This window comes from Stegostoma tigrinum, chromosome 22 (assembly GCF_030684315.1).
Source record: "Stegostoma tigrinum isolate sSteTig4 chromosome 22, sSteTig4.hap1, whole genome shotgun sequence".
NCBI classification, from domain to species: Eukaryota; Metazoa; Chordata; class Chondrichthyes; order Orectolobiformes; family Stegostomatidae; genus Stegostoma; species Stegostoma tigrinum.
In genome coordinates this window covers 54,145,134-54,167,705 of record NC_081375.1, presented here as the reverse complement: position 1 = coordinate 54,167,705, position 22,572 = coordinate 54,145,134, and the positions used below count along the sequence as shown (strand labels likewise).

Genomic DNA, 22,572 nt, shown 5'->3' with positions numbered 1-22,572 from the left:
GCCCTCTCCAGTGCTGTCACATCCATTCTATAATTTGGATTCCAGAACTGCACAGAGTACTCTAGCTGTGGCCTAACTAATGTTTTATACAGTTCCACAAAAACATCCCTGCTCTTAAACGCTACGCCTTGGCTAATAAAGGCAAGCCTGCCATATACCTTCTTAATCACTTTATCGTCATGTTCTGACATTTTAAAAGAACAGTGTACATGCATACCAAAGGTCCCTTTGATCCCTTGGTGCTGCCCAGGGTCCCACAGTTCATCATTTATTCCCTTGACTTGTTTCTCCTTCCCGAGAACATCACCTCACATTTGTCATTGGGTCTTGGAAGAGGTTGCCCATGATGTAGTAGATGAGTTGGTATTAATTTCCCAAAATGCATTAAACTCCGGAAGGTACCATCAGATTAGAAATATAATCCATCTATTCAAGAAGGGAGAGAAGTAGAAAACGAGAAACTATAGGCCAGTTAGCTTGACATCTGTCATGGGGAATGTTGTGGAATTGATCAATTGATTGGTCACAACTGAGGACTTCGAAAAATTTAAGTTAATCAGGAAGCATGGTTTCGTCAAAGGAAAATCGTGTTTAGCCAAAACAGAGAACTATTGCATAAATCTGAAATGCGGAGGAATCTGCGTGTTCACTTGCATGAATCACAAAAATAAGTGTGCAAATGACTCTGAGTGCAGCAAGTAATTAAGAAGGCTTCAGGATTGCTATCCTTTGTTCTGAAAGTAATTAAATATAAAAGGGATAACATCAGAGGGCGATGGTTGGATTGTCTCTTGTTGGAGATGGTCATTGCCTGGCATTTCTGTGGCACATTTGTTACTTGCCATTTGTCATCCCAGACCTGGATATTATCCAGATCTTGTTGCATTTGATCATGGACACTTTTAGTATCTGAGGAGTCACGAATGATGCTGAACATTGTGCAGTCATTGGCAAACATCCCTATTTCTGATTGATGGGAGGTCATTGATGAAGAAGCTGGAGGTGGTTGGGCCTAGGACAGTACCCTGAGGAACTCCTGCAGAGATGCCCTGGAGCTGAGATGACTGATTTCCAACAACCACAGTCATCTTCCAACCTGCACAGAGCTTGGCCTCTGATACCCATTTATTCCAGTTTTGTTAGGGCTCCTTGATGCCATACTTGGTCAAATGCAGCCTTGATGTCACCTCACCTCTGGAATTCATCTCTTTTTGTTCATGTTTGAACCAAGGTTGTAATGACGTAGGTAGCTGACTGGCCCTGGTGGAACCCAACCTGGGCATCACTGAGCAGGTTATTGCTGAGCAGTTGCTGCTCGATAGTACTGTTGATGACACATTCCATCACCTTACTGATAATCAAGAGTAGACTGATGTGGTGTTAATTGACTGGTTAGATTTGTCCTGCATTTTGTACACAGGACATAACTGAGCAATTTTCCATATTGTCGGATAGATGCCAGTGTGGTATCTGGACTGGAAAGGCTTGGCTAGGGCAACAGCAAGTTCTGGAGCACAAGTCTTCAGTGCTATTGCCAGAATGTCATCATATCCCATAGCCTTTGCAGTATCCAGTATCTCCAACCATTTCTTCACATCTCATGGAGTAAATTGAATCGGCTGAAGACTTGTGACTACATCAGTGATGCTGGTGGCCATTGGAAGAGGCTGAGATGGACCATCCACTCAGCACTAATGACTGAAGATTGCTGTGAATGCTTTAGCCTTATCTCTTGCACTGATATGCTGGGCTGTTCCATTATGGAAGATGGGGATATTTGTGGAGCCTTCTCCTCTGGTGAGTTCTTTAATTGTGCACAGCCATTCACGACTAGACGTGGCAGGACTGCAGAGCTTAGATCTGATCTCTTCATTGTGGGATCGCTTACCCCTGTCTGTTACTTACTGCTTATTCTGTATGGCATGTAAGCAGTCCTGCTTAGTGGCTTCACCAGGTTGACACCTCATTTTTAGGTATACCTGGTGCTGCTCCTAGCATGTCCTCCTGCACTCTCTGTTGAACCAGGGTTGATTCCCTGGCTTGATGGTAATGGTTGAGTGAGGGATGAGGTTACAGATTGTGCTGGAGTGTAATTCTGCTGTTGTTGATGGCTCAGAGTGCCTAATAAATGAGTCTTGAATTGTTAGATCTGTTTGAAGTCTGTCCCATTTAGCACATGGATAGTGTCAAACAACTTGATGGACGGTATTCGCAATGTGAAGGTGGGACTTTGTCTCCAGGCAGAATATGAGGTGGTCAATCTTACTGATACTATCATGGACAGATGCATCTGCAGCAAGCAGTTTGGTAAAGTTGAAGCAAAATATGTTTCTTCCTCTTGTTGGTTCCCTTACCACATTAAGGACTAAACCAGCTTGATCAGTAATGCTGCTACTGAGGACGTTGAAATTCCCCATCCAGAGTATATTTTGCACTCTTGCCACCCTCCGTGCTTTTTCCAAGTATTGCTCAACATTGAAGAGCACCTGTTCATCAGCCAAAGGAGGACAGTACATGGTAATCAACAGGAGATTTTCTTGCCCGTGTTTAACCTAAAGCTATGAGACCTCTTGAGGTCCTGAGTCAAAGCTGAGGTCTCCCAAGGCAACTCTATCTTGACTGTATATCACTGTGCTGCCACCTCTGCTGGGTCTGTTCTGCTGGTGGGATAGAACATATGCAGAGATGTTGATAGAGGTGTTGGGGCATTGTCAGATATGATTCCGTGAGTATGACCGTTAGTCTGTTGCATGACAAGTCTGCAAGACAGCTCTCCCAATTTTGGCAGTAGACCCCAGATGTTAGTAAGGAGGACTTAGAATGGTCAATAGGGCTATTTCTACTGTTGTCTTTTCCAGTGCCTAGATTAATGCCAGATGTTCTTAGTTTCATTTCTTTGCTGAGACTTCATAGCGATTAATACAATTGAGTGGCTTACTAGGCCATTTCAAAGAGCAGTTGAGAGTTAACTAGATTGCTGTTGGTCTGAAGTCATATGTAGGCCAGACGAGGTGAGGATGGCAGATTTTCTTCCCTGAAGTACATTAGGAAAAACCCATCTGGTTCACTAACAATTGATAATGGTTTCATGATCATCAATAGATTCTTAATCCAGATTCGTTTTATTGAATTCACATTCCAGCATCTGCCTTGGCAGGATTTGAACTCTGAGCTGTAGCTAATTAATAGACCAGCGATAATACCACAAGGCCATCGCCTCTTTAAGCATTTTGAAGACAGAAGTAAATAGATACTTTTAAGGCAAAGAAGTCAAAGTTTATTGGGGGTAGATAGAAATGTGGAATTAGGAACAGAAACAGATCAGCCATGATCTTATTGAATGGCGGTGCAGGCTTGAGGGATCAGATAGGTCCTAATTCATACACTTGACGGTTTTTAAAAGCTTTGAATGGATTTCATGAAAGAGATTTTTCAGTTTTAGGTGTATCTGAGGAAGAACTCTCTTAGATTTTTAGAAGTTGATTTTTTAAAAATCTTTGCGTGGTTCCTGAGATGTTCCCATAATGGAGACTGGGTGAGTGACTGTCGAGGTTCCCTGTGGAATAGGGAGGATATGCATCAATGCAACAGCAAAGAAATTATATGGGGAGCGTGGCTGGGGAACTGAAGGCATGAAAGCCTAGCAGTCTTTTTGTGCAAATAGGCTGAAGCTACTTAGAGCAAAAATCTTGCATGCAGCATTCAGTTCAGGATATTTTCCTACAGAAGCTTCCTGCATTGATGGTGAAAATGTGCTCGTTCATAATCAATATTAAACAATCCTGGGTCTGATATGAGTGATATTGGGAACTGCAGATGCTGGAGAATCCAAGATAATAAAATGTGAGGCTGGATGAACACAGCAGGCCCAGCGGCATCTCAGGAGCACAAAAGCTGACGTTTCGGGCCTAGACCCTTCATCAGAGAGGGGGATGGGGTGAGGGTTCTGGAATAAATAGGGAGAGAGGGAGAGGCGGACTGAAGATGGAGAGAAAAGAAGATAGGTGGAGAGGAGAGTATAGGTGGGGAGGTAGGGAGGGGATAGGTCAGTCCAGGGAAGACGGACAGGTCAAGGAGGTGGGATGAGGTTAGTAGGTAGGAGATGGAGGTGCGGCTTGGGGTGGGAGGAAGGGATGGGTGAGAGGAAGAACAGGTTAGGGAGGCAGAGACAGGTTGGACTGGTTTTGGGATGCAGTGGGTGGAGGGGGAAGAGCTGGGCTGGTTGTGTGGTGCAGTAGGGGGAGGGGACGAACTGGGCTGGTTTAGGGATGCGGTGGGGGAAGGGGAGATTTTGAAGCTGGTGAAGTCCACATTGATACCATTGGGCTGCATCCACTGTACCCGGTGTTGCTTCCTCTACATTGGGGAAACCAAGCGGAGGCTTGGGGACCGCTTTGCAGAACACCTCCACTCGGTTCGCAATAAACAACTGCACCTCCCAGTCGCAAACCATTTCCACTCCCCCTCCCATTCTTTAGATGACATGTCCATCATGGGCCTCCTGCAGTGCCACAATGATGCCACCCGAAGGTTACAGGAACAGCAACTCATACTCCGCTTGGGAATCCTGCAGCCCAATGGTATCAATGTGGACTTCACCAGCTTCAAAATCTCCCCTTCCCCCAACGCATCCCAAAACCAGCCCAGTTCGTCCCCTCCCCCCACTGCGCCACACAACCAGCCCAGCTCTTCCTCTCCACCCACTGCATCCCAAAACCAGTCCAACCTGCCTCTGCCTCCCTAACCTGTTCTTCCTCTCACCCGTCCCTTCCTCCCACCCCAAGCCGCACCTCCATCTCCTACCTACTAACCTCATCCCACCTCCTTGACCTGTCCGTCTTCCCTGGACTGACCTATCCCCTCCCTACCTCCCCACCTATACTCTCCTCTCCATCTATCTTCTTTTCTCTCCATCTTCGGTCCGCCTCCCCCTCTCTTCCTATTTATTCCAGAACCCTCACCCCATCCCCCTCTCTGATGAAGTTTCTAGGCCCGAAACGTCAGCTTTTGTGCTCCTGCGATGCTGCTGGGCCTGCTGTGTTCTTCCAGCCTCACATTTTATTATCTTGGGTCTGATATGACTCGGGATAAGTTTAAGTCAAAACTGTAAGAACTGCTGTAAATCAGGAACAAGAGCAGAGGTTGCTCGATAAGCTCAGCACGTCTGGCAGCATCCAGTTCTGAAGAAGGGTCACTGAACCCGAACCATTAATTTTTTCTTCACAGATGCTGCCAGACCTGCTGAGCTTTTCTAGATGTAAGTCAATTTGTTCTACCTCACTGCTATTTGTCAGTCTCCAAATTGCCCACTGCTGTCTCCAACTCCACAATGGTATTTTTTTCTGAGTGAGTTCTCAGGCTTGGTATTACTTGTTGCCAACTAAGCCTGACAAACTTGTTTCAATTTAAAGGCCTAACGCATATTTGCTTCAGTGCACATAGATGTATTCATCACGCTATTTTATTTCTGTTTGGGTTCTTTCGCAGAACAGTAGTTTCTTGGATGAGAGCTGGCTGCTTCCGGTAAGTATTTTTTGTCTTTGAAATGTAATTGGAGGGTGTGGCTGTAATTTGATACTTTCATGGCAGAAGGAGATTATTTACATAGAATATACAGTATATAGAATGTTCAGAACAGAAACAGGCCATTCAGCCTAACAGGCTTACAATAGCATTTAAGCTGTGTATATGCTTCTTCCCATCTTAATTAACAAACACATTTTATTTCTTTTTCATCATGTTTATCTAGCTTGAGTGTAAATTAAGCTGTGCTTTTCACATTAAACTTGCACACTACAAATGTTTTTTCTCCTAAATTCACCACTGGTGACTATCTTGTATTTATGTCCTCTGGTTTAACTGCAGTGGAAACATGTATTTTATATTTACCGTATCAAACCTCTTCATAAATTTAAAAAATTCTATCAAGTCACTCTTCTGGGGCAATGACTTCAGTCTTCTTGCTCTCCTGCTCTTGATAAAATCTGAGCTCTGGTTTCGTCTTTGTAAATTTCTTTTTAAAACAGTGGTTACCAGAGCTGTTTATTGTACCTATGTAGTAGTTTTGCAGTTCCGAATCGTCCCTTCTTTGCTGAAGTTGCTGCCTCCTGCTGGGTTTTCAACAACACAATCACTAGTGCAGCCTAAGTTGCTACTTTACTTCTGGAGGCTGCGTCGGTGAAAGCAGCAGTCTACTTAACCACGGAGTTTAACCAATCCAAGCCTGATCTGTCCAAAAGCAATATTCAAACGCATGCAGTTTCTAGCAGCAATTGATAGAATTGAGATCGCTGGCTGATTGACCTGGAGTCCGAGGCCAGTTGTGACATCACTACAAAGATTAACTAATTGTACAGAGCAGGACTTGAACCTGATACTTTAATATTACAGATGTGTAGTGACTATTACTTTACAGACAGACCAAGCTCAATTGTTCAGTTGTACATTAGCTGGAATGCTAGGAGGTTGAGCATAATCCATGATTCTCTGGGCTGATCATTTTTCTACGCTCTGTGCTTATGCACTGATTAAGAACTTTGATTTTTAAAGGCCTCTAACACCTATGTTGCATTTCAGCTTTGACGTTGAATCCATGACGGCAGATGATTGGTCAATAATGTTGTCTTTAAGAAATATCTTTAAAAAAGATGAGACAAGTTTAGGGCCTATATCAAAATAAAGAACTGCAGATGCTGGAGGTCTTGATTCAAAAGATAAACATACAGCCACTGGTAGTGGCACACCAGTAAATGAGCAAGTGTCTAGAATTGGAAGAGTGCAGATATCTGTGAGGGTTGTAGAGCTGGAGATGTTGACTGATATGGTGGGTGACAAAGCCATTAGAATAAAAGGAAAGATCATTTTAAAATCAAGACATCTTTCAAACAGGAGTTGATATAGATTGGCAAAATCAGGATGATAGGTGAATGAAACTTGATGTGAGTTAAGAAATTGGCAGTAGAATTTTGGATGACCTCATATTATTCTTGGGAAATGTAGGAAGCATGCTTCAGACTTATCAAGTCTAAAGGTAAGACAATCAAGAATAAGGTTTTTAGCAAAAAAAAAAGAGAGAATGTTGGAGAAACTCAGCAGCTCTAGCAGCATCTGTGGAGAGAGAAACTGAGTTAACATTTTGAGATTGGTATAACTTCTTCAGAACTTTGCACAGGTTTTCAGCAGCAGATGAACAGAGACTGAGACTGAGGCAGAGTCTGACTATGTTAGGGAGGTGTAAAAAAAAGTTTAAAAACAACTTTGCCATGGGAAAATTAATTCCACCTCCTACAGCTCAGCTAGATAATTGGAATAGAATTTTAATTTAAAATCTAGCATCTAAAATGTTTACATTCTTCTGTACCTGCTGTGCATTTCTCCTTCATTTCCCAGTTTTGTGTATGTTTAACTATACTTTGCTTTAGTGTTACTGACTAGACAGTATATAGGGCAATTTGATAAAGGAATTCAAAAGCAGATGAGCTGAAAGGAAGTTTGTTGCATGTACTCCTTCATTTCTTGTTACTTCAAATGTTTATGTTGTTGTCTTTTCTATAACTTTGTTCAGTTTTGTATGGTTTGATTGCACTATATACTTCTTTTTATATTAGTTGTGCCCTGAAAGGGAAATTCTTCTCTGGCAGCCCTGGGATAACTCCATGTCTTTCATATTAGTTCATTAAAATGGTTCTGAATGCACTTTCTGATCAGTTTCTTTTTCACTTTGTGGTAGCTCGTCCTGACCTGTAGCTGGGCATAGTGAAGATCCTCTTCCCATGGTGAGACAGCTAATAATTGCTTCTTTTAAACCAGGTCTGTGAGACATATGACACAGTCCCCTGCCGGGAGCTGGGAATGGTGCTCAGGTAAGATCCAGCTGCCTCATGTTAGAAACAACTGCTGCCGATGTACAGTACTTGGCTTGGATATTTTCTATGGAGGCTATGTGAAGTGTGAACACATGCAGCATTCGCACCAAGATCGATTGTCAAAAGGTGCAAATGGTTATGATGTAATTACCTTGCAGAAACATGGCTGCATGATGACCAGGACTGGGAGTTGCAAGGATATTGCAACTCAAATTGCAAGGATATTCAATATTTGAGAAGACAGACAAGAAGTAAAACAAGTAAGACGAGATAGGATTACATTAGTAAAGGTGGTTCTCAGATGAGAAGAACACTGTGTCAAATCTTTTTGGTTGGAAACAGGAAAGAGCAGGGGGCAGCAGACATTGGCTGGAATTATTCATAGCCCAAATACTAGTGGTACCGTTGGACATGGAGATCAGAGAATCAAGAGATAAAGGAATATGGGCAACACAGTGATAATCATTGGTGATGTTACCTACGTACAGACTGGTAATCCAATTGAGCTCTAAAGCTGTGGAGGGCGGGTTTCTGAAATGTTTTGGAAATGGTTTTCTCGGGCAGTGTGGTAAAGAACCAATTGGAGGATAGGCAGTTTTAGATCAAATAATATGAAATAAAAAGGGCTATTTAATAATCTTCATTGTAAAAGAACCTTTAGGGATAAGTAACCACAATATGATAAAAATTTTACGTTATGTTTGAAAGTGAGGTGATTCAATCTGAAGTAAATATGTTAAATTTGAATAAAGGAAATTATGAAAACATGACGTGCAAGTTGGCTGAGGTGGTTTAGCAAAATACATTAAAAGATATGACTGTACATAGGCAATGGACAGCCTTTAAAGAACACGATGGCTCAATAGTTAGAACTGATGCCTCACAGCACCAGGGACCCAGGTTTGATTCCACCCTTGGGCAATTGTCTGAATGGGTGCTCTGGTTTCCTCCGACACTCCAGAGATGTGCAGGTTCAGTGGATTGGCCATGCTAAATTGCCCATAGAGTCCAGAGATGTGCAGGCTTGATGGATTTGCCATGGGAAATGCTAGGTTACAGAGATCGGGTCGGGGATGAGTCTGGATGGGATGTTCTTTGGAGGGTCAGTGTGGACTTAATGGGCCGAACAACCTGCTTCCATAACCGTAGAGATTCTATGATGAACTGTTACATGACTCATAACAAATATATATTCTTTCAAGGTGCAAAACTCACAAAAGGTCAGTCAACCATGTATGATAGAGGAAGTTAAGCATTCTATCAGATTAAAAGGAAAGGCTTAAAAAGTAGCCAGAAATAGTAATGAATCGGAGGATGGGAAGATTTTAGAATATAACAAAGAAGGACCAAGAAATTGAAAATGGCAGGGAAGAACAGAATACAAATGCGATCTAGAGAAAACAAAACATAAAGTTATTTTGTAAAAGCTTCTACAGATACTTAAAAAGGAAACATTTGGTTTGGGTGTATGTGGGTCTATTAAGCAGAATGTAGAGAATAAATAATGAGAAATAGAGAAATGACAAAAGCTGTGATTACTTTTCATCTGTTTTCAATAGGAAGATACAAGAAATCTCTCAGAATAAGAGATCCACATAATTAAGCGGTAGCTATTTATCAGACCCCGTACTTGCCTCACACGCCCTTAACTACAGATACCCCAATCCCCTTGCACCCGTCAGACCTTGATTCGATATACCTTCCCCCACCCTGAGACCAATCACGTGCTCTCACATCCCACCATACTAGATTGGAACTGAACACCCCTTCTTCTGCCAGGCCCAACCTGACACCATCAAACCCTACTCAGCCAGCCTCTTCCCACACCCCCTGACCCGGTGGATGCAACCCCACCCCACCCAATCCCTGCTGCTAGATCCAACCCAACTCACTGCCATACCAGAACCCCTAACATTCTGTGTCCCCAGACCCAAATTCTCCCACACGTCCCAACCTACTCTTAAAACTGCATCGTTTACCTCACACCCTGGCATCTTATCCCTTTCCCACTTATCGTTCAACCTATCTGCCCCCCCTACTTGTCTGGTACTAAACCTCCTACTGCTCTGGTATCTTACCCTCTTGCACTACTGTCTCCCTAGCTGATCCCTACTAACCTGGCACCCTACTCCCAATTCATAAGAGTTTTCTACAGTTGTGAAAAAGACCCTTGGGTCCATCGGTGCAAGTCGTCAATCACATCAGTATTCACGTGGCATTCTTCCCTGCTGACATCTCACCCATTTGGCATCCTACTTATCTGGCACCCTATCCCCTCTACTCAGCTGGAAACAAAACCAACTTTCGCCCCCCACCTCCCCAGTACCCTAACAACACAGTTGCCTTATGTACTACTGGTTTAACAGCAGTTGTCAACATGGCTGTCAAGATTGCTAAATTTTAGAATCTAGCAGCTGACTGCTGTGCAAATAAATCAATGGTTGCCTTCGCCTGACAGTTCTGCACTACAAACAAGCTGTCAGAATAGTAGTATGGCTCTGCATTTAGTAGTACTAATATATAGCTGGAGGAAATGTCTGTTCCTCCAAGCAATCAACGCTATAGTGATCTGGATATTTTGAAAGGGATCTGTAATGAGATGCTAGGCTGTAAAATTAGACTTTCTGACAGTTGGCCGTTTTCTTTCAGATACACTGACAGGCGTATTTTTGTAACAGAGGTGATTGCAGGAAGTCAAGCTGAAGCAGATGAATGTGTCCATGCTGGGGACATTATTGATGGAATCAATGGGATTTCATTGCGAAATGCCCAAAGAGGAGAGGTAAAGTACCAGTGTACTCACTGGCAACAAATAGTCAGATCTTGCACTCAACACAGCCTTTACTTGTGGATGATATGGCCATTGAACATACCAGGAGTAGGCCGTTTGGCCTTTCCAACCTGCTGTGCCAGCCAGTAGGGTCATCATTGGTTTGATTGTGACCTCAACCCCACTGTCTTCATGACCTTTGACTCTCTCATGTATTTTTATTTAACCCTCTATTGAATAAATAGCCTCCACTACTTTCGAGAGAAGTGCAATCCACAAACTAACAACCTTCTGACAAAAGAAATTGATCCTCATCTCCATCTTAAACTATGCCCCTAATTCCAGTCTTCCCTGCAAGAGGAAACTGTTTCCCAGGCCCATGGTTAATCCACCCAACCAGCAATATTGCTGGACACTATGGGCAATTTAGCATGGCCAGTGCACTTAACCTGAGGAAACCTGACTACCCAGAGAAAAACCTATGTAGACTCTTGGAGAATGTGCACACTCCACACACATGGTTACCTGAGGCTGGAATCAAACCCAGATACCTGGTGCTGTGAGGCAGCTGTACTAACCACTGAGCCACTGTGCTGCCTTATGTGACCAACCTGTTTAACATTTCTTCATATGATAATCCTCTCAAACTTGGAATAAAGTCATGTGAATCTTTGCTGAACAGCTTTGAGTACAGCTATATCCTTTTCTCAAAACAGGAGACCAAAAATGTATATAATACTCCAGATGTGGCCTCACCAGAGTTTCAGTAAAACTTCTCTATTTTGATATTCCATTCCCTTTGTAAATATGCCAACAAACTATTTGCCTTCCTCATAATGTGCTTCACCTGCATGTACCTTTCTGCTGATTCATGTACCAACACGCTGTGATCCTTTGCATGTCATTTGTGTAATCTCTCTCCTTTTAAATACAATACTGCTTTTCTACTCCTGCTGCCAAAGTGAACAAGTTCAGATTTTCCCATATTACACTCAATCTATTGATATCTCTTTGCAAACTTTCTAGCTCCTCTTGCCAATTTACTTCCTGACCTGTCGTCATCAGTAAATTGACCTATTATACATATAGCCTGTCCATTCATGTCATTGATATAGCTTGTTTCAACAGTGATCTGTATGTCACTTCACTAGTTACAGCTTGCTTCTTACTCAAAAAAGACCCAAAAAAGAAATTATTGGAGAAATTCAACAGGTCTGGCAGCATCTGTGGAAAGAAAAGAGTTAATGTTTAAAATCTGTGACCGTTCTTCAGTTTAGTAGATTGTTTAATGAAAACATGAAACGTGAGTGAAAATTATCCTCATTTTCTCACCACATCTTTTGCACCTCCTTTTTGTGTTTGGCTCCAGGCACAAACAGTTTTGCAGAAACTTCGAGGAAAACCTTTAAGTTTTCAGATGATTCGCTGGAAGTGGCACGATGGTACAGTGTATGGACCCATGCTGCCTCATCTGCAACTGATGCAAAAAGAGATCCCTAACTTTCAGCTCCGATACGATAACAAATCAAATGAAGAGATGAAAGAAGATGGTTTGCGGGAAGACAGGTGAGAAGCGTGGAAAGTTACAATATCACACCCCATGCCCTTCTTACCAGCCATGATGTGCATCCCTGGTTGCAAGCTGTGTCATACCTGGGTGTGCACCCAGCCTGATTAATTACTCTCTAATCCCACCTTGATCTGGTTTGATCAACTGAATTAATATGCATTATTAACATATAATTGATATCCTCTTATCACCCTCATCCTGATGGCCACCTTTGTGTGCAGCTGCATCAGGTTTTGTTGAACCCTCAATACCAGTACGGGTATTATGAAGGATGGGTGTGGTTATATTCCCATGGGATACTTCAAGTAGTTGAACTGTACCATATTATCTATCCTTTGGGGAAAGGCCTGTACAGAAAAACGTCTTTGACCACAAGTCCCTCAGACAGTGGTCTGCATGCAATTTTCTCGAAGCTGTGTGGGAAGAGAAGATGGTGGATCCTGAGATAATGGGAACTGCAGATGCTGGAGAATCCAAGATAACAAATTGTGAAGCTGGATGAACACAGCAGGCCAAGCAGCATCTCAGGAGTACAAAAGCTGACATTTCGGGCCTAGACCCTTTGTCAGAGAGGGGGATGGGGAGAGGGTTCTGAAATAAATAAGGAGAGGGGGGAGGCGGACCAAAGATGGATAGCGGAGAAGATAGGTAGAGAGGAGAGTATAGGTGGGGAGGTGGAGAGGGGATAGGTCATTCCAGGGAGGACGGACAGGTCAAGGAGGTGAGATGAGGTTGGTAGGTGGGAAATGGAGGTCCGGCTTGAGGTGGGAGGAGGGGATAGGTGAGAGGAAGAACAGGAAAGGGAGGCGGGGACGAGCTGGGCTGGTACTCCGGATACAATGCATCATCCTCAGACACTTCCGCCATTTACAATCCGACCCCACCACCAATAAACAACTGCACCTCCCAGTCGCGAACCATTTTAACTCCCCCTCCCATTCCTTAGACGACGTGTCCATCATGGGCCTCCTGCAGTGCCACAATGATGCCACCCGAAGGTTGCAGGAACAGCAACTCATATTCCACTTGGGAACCCTGCAGCCCAATGGTATCAATGTGGACTTCACAAGCTTCAAAATCCCTCCCCCCTCCCCCACTGTATCCCAAAACCAGCCCAGCTCGTCCTCTCCCCCCACTGCATCACAAAACCAGCCTAGCCTGTCACTGCCTCCCTAACCTGTGCTTCCTCGCACCTATCCCCTCCTCCGACCTCAAGCTGCACCTCCATTTCCCACCTACCAACCTCATCCCGCCTCCTTGACCTGTCCGTCCTCCCCGGACTGACCTATCCCCTCCCCACCTATACTCTCCTCTCTACCTATCTTCTCCTCTATCCATCTTTGGTCCGCCTCCCGCTCTCTCCCTATTTATTCCAGAACCCTCTCCCCGTCCCCCTCTCTGACGAAGGATCTAGGCCCGAAATATCAACTTTTGTGCTCCTGAGATGCTGCTTGGCCTGCTGTGTTCATCCAGCTTCACACTTTGTTATCATAGATGGTGGATCCTGCCAGGTGGTTCACTGGGTAAAATATCAAAATCATTTGGCAGAATCCCTCATGACCAACACTTTCAAACAAGCTCCGAGGCGTAGCTGGACTGATGGCGAGAAGGACACTCCCTGTCGGAACATTTATGCTCACCTGGACTTTCTGTGTCACCACACGCTGCCCTCAATTTGGCTGTGGTGATGAAGAGACTATCACATACCTCCTTCTGGAATGTGTCTTTATAGAGAAGATCTGAAGTAGAGGCAGTGGGAGGGGATCATTCTGAGCAACTCTGTGACTGTGCTCTACAGGCTTTTCCCAGGGATGCACAGCAAGGCAAACATCAACTGTGCCTGGAGGACCATCACCTCGGTGAAGAAACACTCTTTGGTGAAAGATGTTGTCCATGACAGACAGACTGTTGCAGACTGGCACACTTCAACGTTGAGAGCAATTGGCTGAGAGTTGTGCTGAAATTTGGGGCAGCCACCACAAAAGTGCATTGGAGAAAGGTCACTGTCTAAGACCTTGTGGGTCATGGTATACCAGTGAGCTGGTACCTAATAGACCCCTTAGACTACATGCTTGTCATTGAATGTATATTGTAAATGTCACATTTATTGTACTTGAATTGAGGCACATGTATAACATGCTCAATAGAGAAAAGTTTTCTTTTATTGCATTTTACATAATGTCCAAGTTGAAATGTACTTTTAAATATTTTGCAAGAGGATACTTATTTGATAAGAAAAACTGATCCCCTTGTCCCATCCAGTACCTCTTCCTATTCTAGAATCATCTCGGAGAGCAAGGAAAAGGCCAGCTGCTTCATTTAACAGCAGATTGCTGTCCCCATCTTCACCAACTGTGAGCAGTTTACATTTTACCCCTTGAAAATCTATAGGTATGTGAGGAATAAGAGGATGACTAGGGGTAGGAATAAGGCCAGTCAAAGACAGAAGTGGGAAGTTGTGTGTGGACCCTGTGGAGATCAAAGAGGTGCTACACGATTATTTCTCATCTGCTTTCACTGAGGAACAGGAGAATATTGTAGAGGAGATGACCGAGTTGTGGGCTACTAGAACTGAAAGGATTAAGGTTAGTAAGGAGGAGGTGTTATCAATTCTAGAAGGTGTGAAGGTAGATAAATCCTCTGGGCTGGATGGGTTTTATCCGAGGATTCTCTGGGAAGCTAGGGAGGAGGTGGCAGAGCCTTTGGCCTTGATCTTTGAGTCCTCGTTGTCTACAGGTTTAGTACCAGAGGACTGGAGAATTGCAAATGTTGTGCCCTTGTTCAAGAAGGGCAGTAGGGATGACCCAGGTAATTATAGACCTGTGAGCCTTACGTCTGTTGTAGGAAAAGTTTTGGAAAGGATTATAAGAGATAGGATTTATAATCATCTAGCAAGCAACAATTTAATTGGAGATAGTCAGCATGGATTCATCAAGGGCAGGTGTGTCTCACAAATCTCATTGAGTTTTTTGAGAAGGTGACCAAGCATGTGGATGAGGGAAGGGCAGTTGACGTGGTGTACATGGACTTCAGTAAAGCCTTTGATAACGTTCCACATGGTAGGCTATTGGAGAAAATACAGAGGCACAGGGATTGAGGGAGATTTCGCAGTTTGGATGAGAAACTGGCTTTCTGTAAGAAGGCAACGAGTGGTGGTTGATGGAAACTATTCAGCCTGGAGTCCGGTTACTAGTGGTGTGCCTCAAGGATCTGTTTTGGGACCATTGCTATTTGTCATTTTTATAAATGACTTGGACGCAGGCATAGGTGGAGTGTAAGTTTGCAGATGACACTAAAGTCGGTGGAGTGGTGGACAGTGTGGACGAATGTTGCAGGTTGAGAGAGACTTGGATAAACTGCAGAATTAGGCTGAACGGTGGCAAATGGAATTTAATACGGATAAATGTGAGGTGATTCACTTTGGGAAGAGTAGTAGGAAGGTAGAACACTGGGTCAATGGAAAGATTCTTGGTAGTGTGGATGTGCAGAGGGATCTTGGTGTCCATGTACATAGTTCCCTGAAAGCTGCCAACCAGGTTGATAGTGCTGTTCAAAAGGCTTACGGTGTGTTCAGTTTTATTGGTAGAGGGATTGCGTTCCAGAGCCGTGATGTCATGCTGCAACTGTACAAAACGCTAGTGCAGCCTCCTTTGGAATATTGCGTGCAATTCTGGTCACCCCATTACAGGAAGGATGTGGAAGCATTGGAAAAGGTGCAGAGGAGATTTACCAGAATGTTGTCTGGTCTGGAGCGAAGGCCCTATTAATAAAGGCTGAGGGACTTGGGTCTGTTCTCATTGGAGAGAAGGAGGCTAAGCGGGGATTTAATAGAGACATACAAGATGATCAGGGGATTAGATAGGGTGGACAGTGAGAGTCTTTTTCCGAGGATGATGACTGCAGCTTGTACAAGGAGGCATAGCTGCACGTTGAGGGGTGATAGATTTAAGACAGATGTCAGAGGCAGGTTCTTCACTCCGAGAGTGGTAAGGGCGTGGAACGCCCTGCCTGCCAATGTAGTTAACTCAGCCACATTAGGGGCATTTAAACAGTCCTTGGATAAGCATATGGATAATGATGGGATAGTGTAGGGGGATGGGCTTAGATTAGTTCACAGGTTGGCACAACATCAAGGGCCGAAGGGCCTGTTCTGCGCTGTATTGTTCTATGTTCTATGATATTGAAATCTTCCATTCACTTCCTGACTATCCAAACTAGCCCCCCCACCTCCTGTACAGGGTCCCTGTAAATAATTTGGATAAGCACTGGCCTGAAGTTAATTACAAAACAAATCTGTTTAATCAGGAAGAAGCACAGCCTTGTGTTTGCTAGTTTGAATGTGTTTATTAGTTTTAGTTGCTGAATGATGAGAGAGTGATCAGCAATTACCTAATACAGAAACAAGACTTTCAACATTAACATGAGTAAACACAGTTAAATGATGAAAAGTCCCAATTTGAAATGTTGACTTTCCTGCTCCTTGGTTGCTGTCTGACCTGCTGTGCTCATCCAGCTCCACATTTTATTGATAGTTAAATGCTTTTAGGTTTGATGATACAATGCTAAGGATCTCTCTTCTCCAACAGGCTGCTGTATTCACTCCGATTCTTGGGCAAGGTGAACATTGGAATGGTAAACACAGTTTTCCAGACTCCACCCTGGTAATGTTGTGGTCATGATGCTGAACAAAGAAGAGTGAATGCATATTCAAACTTTCTATGATCCACAAGTTTAGAAAGACAGAGTTTTTACCTTGGCTTTGTGAACCAAATGAATGAAGATTGTCTCAACAAATCTCAGCTGCATCAATGTAATAAAATGTGAGGCTGGATGAACACAGCAGGCCAAGCAGCATCTCAGGAGCACAAAAGCTGACGTTTCGGGTCTAGACCCTTCATCAGAGAGGTATCTGATGAAGGGTCTAGGCCCGAAACGTCAGCTTTTGTGCTCCTGAGATGCTGCTTGGCCTGCTGTGTTCATCCAGCCTCACATTTTATTATCTTGGATTCTCCAGCATCTGCAGTTCCTATTATTTCAGCTGCATCAATGTATGGCAGGATAGTAGAGAGAGCTTTTCCAAACTTTCCTCATAACTTGAGTGCTTCATCTCCGCAAAAATTCTCGCAAACCTCTTTTGCACTCTATCCAATGTATTCAAATTCTTTCTGTAACGTGTCACTCAGAACTGTACACAGTACTCTAGCTGAGGTCTAACTAGTGTCCTGTATAAGTTCATCCTAATTGCAAGGAGTTAAATTGTTTTTGTTTTAAGGTATGATACGTGCCCCAATTTACCTTGCGTTCAGACCAAGGTTCCTAGAAAGCATGGATCCGGTTTCTGCACTAAACAAAAATTATCATATCTTGTACATAATCAGACAGCAGCTATTGCTAAACAGATATAAAGCTTTGGCATATAATGCTATTTGCTAAAAGCTCTAACCCTGTTTTAAAAGCCTCCACCCCCTCTTACACACGCACACATGCATTTGCATACACGCACGCACACACACACACTCGCACAAAAAAAAATACTGGTGAAGGGTAAAAAAAAAATTATTGTGCTCCTGAGATGCTGCTTGGCCTGTTGTGTTCATCCAGCCACACACTTTGTTATCAAAGATCTTTGGTTCCCAATTTTGATATTGAGATGATCCAAATTTAGCTAGCCAGGTCCTTGGTGTTCAGTTAACTTTCTGTAGAAGCTTCTGGTTTGTTAAAGGTACAAAGTGACTGATTCATTTGGAAACTGTCTCTGATTTATCGATTCAAAAGTCAGCTCATGGCAATTGCTGCAGGAAAGGTAACTTTTCTTTTCAAGTGTTCTGCAGAGAACAGGCAGCTTTTGCTGGGGATGACAATAGCACACGTTTTGGTGTCTTTCTGTCTCTCTCTCTCTCTGTGTGTGACTGTGTCTCTGTAACATGTTTCCAGTTCCAATCTGCTCAGTTAGCTGAGAACTAATTAGCTTCACTTGTGAACAATGCCTATGCTCCTGACCATTTGCATATTGCAGGAACCATGGTCTTGAAAAACGAGTTCACAAATAGGTTCACAGTTGAATTCCTTGCTGTGAAGTTATACAAACATCCTGGTTAATCCCAGTTTTTTACAGAACATTTTTTTCTCCTTGCAGTCCACAGTTTTCAAAGGTACCAAAATAAAAAGACTCATTTCTTGCACTGTTAATAAAATGTGAGGCTGGATGAACACAGCAGGCCAAGCAGCATCTCAGGAGCACAAAAGCTGACGTTTCGGGCCTAGACCCTTCATCAGATGAAGGGTCTAGGCCCGAAACGTCAGCTTTTGTGCTCCTGAGATGCTGCTTGGCCTGCTGTGTTCATCCAGCCTCACATTTTATTATCTTGGAATCTCCAGCATCTGCAGTTCCCATTATCTCATTTCTTGCACTGATTGAGGTACAATATCACAGGCAGCAATTTAACACAAAGCATGAAGCAGTTTGGTCAAATTGGGCACGCAGGAATTTAGACCCACATGGACTCAGTATTACTGTAAAGTATAACGTACTGTGAGGGCTAAGCATATGACTGTACGCTAAGTATTGTTTAGGTTATCTGTGTAGCCCACTTTAAAGCATGTTAAGTGTTGCACAATAGTAGCGTAGCTGGTTGTCTGAAGTTTAACAAATTAAAACAAAACTTTAAACAAAGGAGCTTGATGCTGGTCATCTGAAACAAACAAAGACAGAAATTGCTGGAGAGACTCAGCTCTGAAGAAAAGTCACTGGATTCAAAACATTAACTTTATTTTCTTTCCACAGATGCTGTCAGACCTGTCGAATTTTTCCAGCAATTTCTGGTTGTCTCTGAATTTTAACAATCTTAGTCTACCTACAGCTTAATAGTTCTCTGTTTTAAAAGAAATGCCAATGCTGTGTGGATTGGGGTACGATGACTCTAAATGTTTTTTTCTGTCTGTATAGAAGAGACTGGGGGTGAGGGACAGAGTGCAGAAATAACTGACTAATTTGATCTTACAGTATGGTGGAAAGGAGGTGTTGGATGTGGGCATTGAGAAAGTCCTGCAGCAAAATCTTCCCCCACAGGTGAGATTACACAGGGATGCATGCTTTTATCATTACAAGGTGTGGGATTGGTATCATACCCATATTCTGCTAGATGCAACAGTAATAGCATCATTTGTATACTATCTTAGTGGATTGGAAGGACAAGGGTAGCAAATGCATGGAAACATTTTCACTACCTAATTTACTACCAATGCACACGATCCTGGCCTGGAAATGTATCACCACTCCATCCATGTTGCTGCATTAAAATCCTGGAGCTCTCTGCTGAGCCCTGTGAACACATCTACATTGTGTGGCTTGCAGTGGTTCCAGAACAATCACCAGCACTTTCTTGAGGGTGACCAAGAATGTTGATACCCACATTATGTGCAAGGTGCAATTCTTTAAATGGCCAAGATGCTTCACAGCAAGGGGGATAAAATGTAAGTTATCAGTGGACTGTGAGCAGCTTTAGAGGAGGTAACTGAAGCTGGGAGGAAAGTGGATGTGGAAGAGGTTTTTGAAAGCCGGGAAAGATGTCAGCAGAGAGCTGAAATGGTTCTGCTGCTGATTAATGGATTGGATGGTCAGAATTGTGCAGCTGTTTGAGTGATAGCTGTGGAATTAGGTAGAGCAGTTCATATAGAGAGTTTTAAGTAAGGCAGACAAGAGGAGAAATTTATGGAGAACAACAGAAAGATGGGACAGCTGGATTTTTGGACTGGTAGGGGTTTGTGTTGTGAAGCTTGGTAGGTTCTCTGCAGAGGCACAACATTAATGTCACATCAGTGTCAGACAACGACCATCTTGAACAAGGGAAAAAGTAAGCTTACCACCTCCAGGTTTCTCACGATCACATTGCTGGGTATCACCAAATAAAACACTACCATGACTAAACATTAAGGGCAGAGGCATTGACACAGCAATGTGGAATGTTGCTCAGGGATATTCAGAATGTGGTACAAATCCAATCCAACAAATTGTACCCTGTTATTCTAATCTCAATTGCCATTAGCAATAACCAACTCCCTGACATTCAGCTTGGGTTCAGCCAGGGCCATGCAGCTCCAGGTATCATTACAGCCTTAGTTCAAACATGGAAAAAAAGAGCTGAATTCTAGAGCTTGGATGAGAATGATTGCACTTGACATCAGGTTGCATTTAACTATGCATTTAGGAACTGTTGCAAAACTGGAGTGAATGGGAATCAGGGAAAGCTCTCCATTGATTGGAGTCATTTCTGGCATATAAGAAAATGGTTGTGTAATTTGAAGAGCAGTTAGCTCAGCTCCAGGACATCTCTGCAGGAGTTTCTCAGGGTAGTGTTCTAGACCCAACCATTTTCAGCTGCTTCATCAATGACCTTCCCTCCATCACGAGGTCAGAGTGGGAATTTTTGTTGATGTTCAGTACAAGAGAGAATCTAATCATATATGGGTGTGCCTACACTAAGTCGACTGCAGTAGTTCAAGAAGGCAGCTCTCCACCACCTTCTCAAGGACAACTCAGGAGAAATATTGGCCTAGTCAGCAATGTTCACATTTCATGATCAAATTAAAAAAAACAATATCCCCTTGACATTCAGATTCATTGAATCCCCTCCTGGGAATTACAGAAACTGACAAAACTCCCCTTCGAGCTACAAACCATCCTGACCTGGTACTAAATTATCATTTTTAACTCTGTTGCTGGGTCAAAATCCTGGAAGCCCCTCCCTACCTGATCTGTTGGTGTCCTGACACATGAACTGCAGTAGTTTGAAAAGGTAGCACGTCACCACCACCTTCTTGATAATTAGCAATAGGCACTAAGTTCTGGCTTAGCCAGCGATACCTACATCTGGTGAACAAATATTTTGAGGATACCCGTTCCATTTTCAATTATCAGCCATTGGAATACAATCTGCTCCAAATCAGACATCGCATTCATCTGGATTTATCTCAATGTCCTTTCATCACTGCTAGACCAATATCGCGGAATCCTTTCCCTAAAGCCACAATGGGAGCACACCCAACACAAGATTGCAATGATTCAAAAAGATGGCCTCCCATTGCTTTTTCATGGCAATTGGTGATGGACAGTAAAGGATGTCTTGACAAAGTTGGCCATTAATTTTAAAAATTACTTCATTTAAAGCACCAGGCGAATTCAATAAACTTCTCAAATCAGACGTGTTCAGTGTGTGTAAGATTGTTTAATTGATGGGGTCTGGTGTTGCAGTCGTCATGTCCTTTGTTCTGGGCCAGAAGGCACGGGTTCAAGTTCCACGTCAGGATATGATGGCCAGGGAATTGTGCCATAGCATGTTCAATAGGTTGATTAAAAAGTTTACGCATTACCATGCTAGGAACCTTGTGTGCAAACCAGCCTCTTGGAGCCGTGCCAGCCAAACGCAATGACTCGGTTGGAACCTTATTCCACATAACAAACATATTCTGACCCAGCCAAATCTACCTTTCCCAAACCAACCTGACCTCGTGGTCTGCAACTCAGCTCAGCCCAACTCATTCAACTTGGCCCAACAATCCAACTGAACCCATGCCAACTCAAAACAACCCAATCTAGCCTAAACTGTTCTGTAAAGACAACCGTCTTCTAACAGATTAAATGAACAGCATTCTGTTTATTATTTAATCTAACAACAGCTTCAGAGGTCAAACTGGCAGGGTTTCAGCTGCCTTTAGATATCAAAAACATAATGAGTTACACTTCTCTACACAGATAACTGCACTCGCAGCAATTCAAACCAATCTTACAGAAGACAGTGGAAGAATCCTTTGAACAAGAACCAGCAGCTTTCCTTTCTATTCAAAGAAATCTGGAAATTGTTAGAAATTTCTGAATGAATAGAATCTTCTGTACCATGTTTTATTAATACTGAATAAGTTTAACTTTGTCCTCCCTGTTTATCTTTGTTAGGAGGTGTTGTTCGATGTGAAAGAAACCGAAGTTGTCTGCTTAAAGAACAACTCAACACAGGTAATTGCTGCTCTTTCTTTGTCTACCTAAGTCAAAAATTGTGGTTGTTTAAGATAAAATATCAGTTAGGTACACAGTAGATTGAGGGATGGTATTGCACTGAGCATCCCATACTCCTAGGATGGGTACAACAAACGTTAAATACAGAGTAAGTTCCTCTGCAATATCACATTGAATATACAATACCCGTTAAAACACACACACACACCCACTTTGTCTCTTCCTGTTATTGTCACATACACATTTGTCTCATGCACTCTTTCTTTCACACAAACACAGACACACTGTTCTCTCACACTTGCTTTCTCTCAAACTCTCACTCTTGTCTCACTTCCTCCTCTTGCACACTGTCACATTT

The 22,572-nt window shown here is 43.1% G+C and overlaps 1 protein-coding gene across 4 annotated transcripts in view; it reads left to right on the top strand.

The window, feature by feature from the left end:
- The window catches only part of si:ch211-250n8.1 (uncharacterized), a 98,224-nt gene that overhangs the window by 48,188 nt on the left and 27,464 nt on the right, over positions 1 to 22,572 (top strand). For all 4 annotated transcript variants that reach the window (XM_048555354.2, XM_048555352.2, XM_048555355.1 and 1 more), the window contains 7 exons: positions 5,488 to 5,523; positions 7,810 to 7,862; positions 10,515 to 10,647; positions 12,005 to 12,201; positions 16,792 to 16,837; positions 19,209 to 19,274; positions 22,155 to 22,214. In XM_048555354.2, coding sequence (XP_048411311.1) covers positions 5,488 to 5,523; positions 7,810 to 7,862; positions 10,515 to 10,647; positions 12,005 to 12,201; positions 16,792 to 16,837; positions 19,209 to 19,274; positions 22,155 to 22,214 — 591 coding nt within the window. The remainder of the gene's footprint in view (positions 1 to 5,487; positions 5,524 to 7,809; positions 7,863 to 10,514; positions 10,648 to 12,004; positions 12,202 to 16,791; positions 16,838 to 19,208; positions 19,275 to 22,154; positions 22,215 to 22,572) is intronic.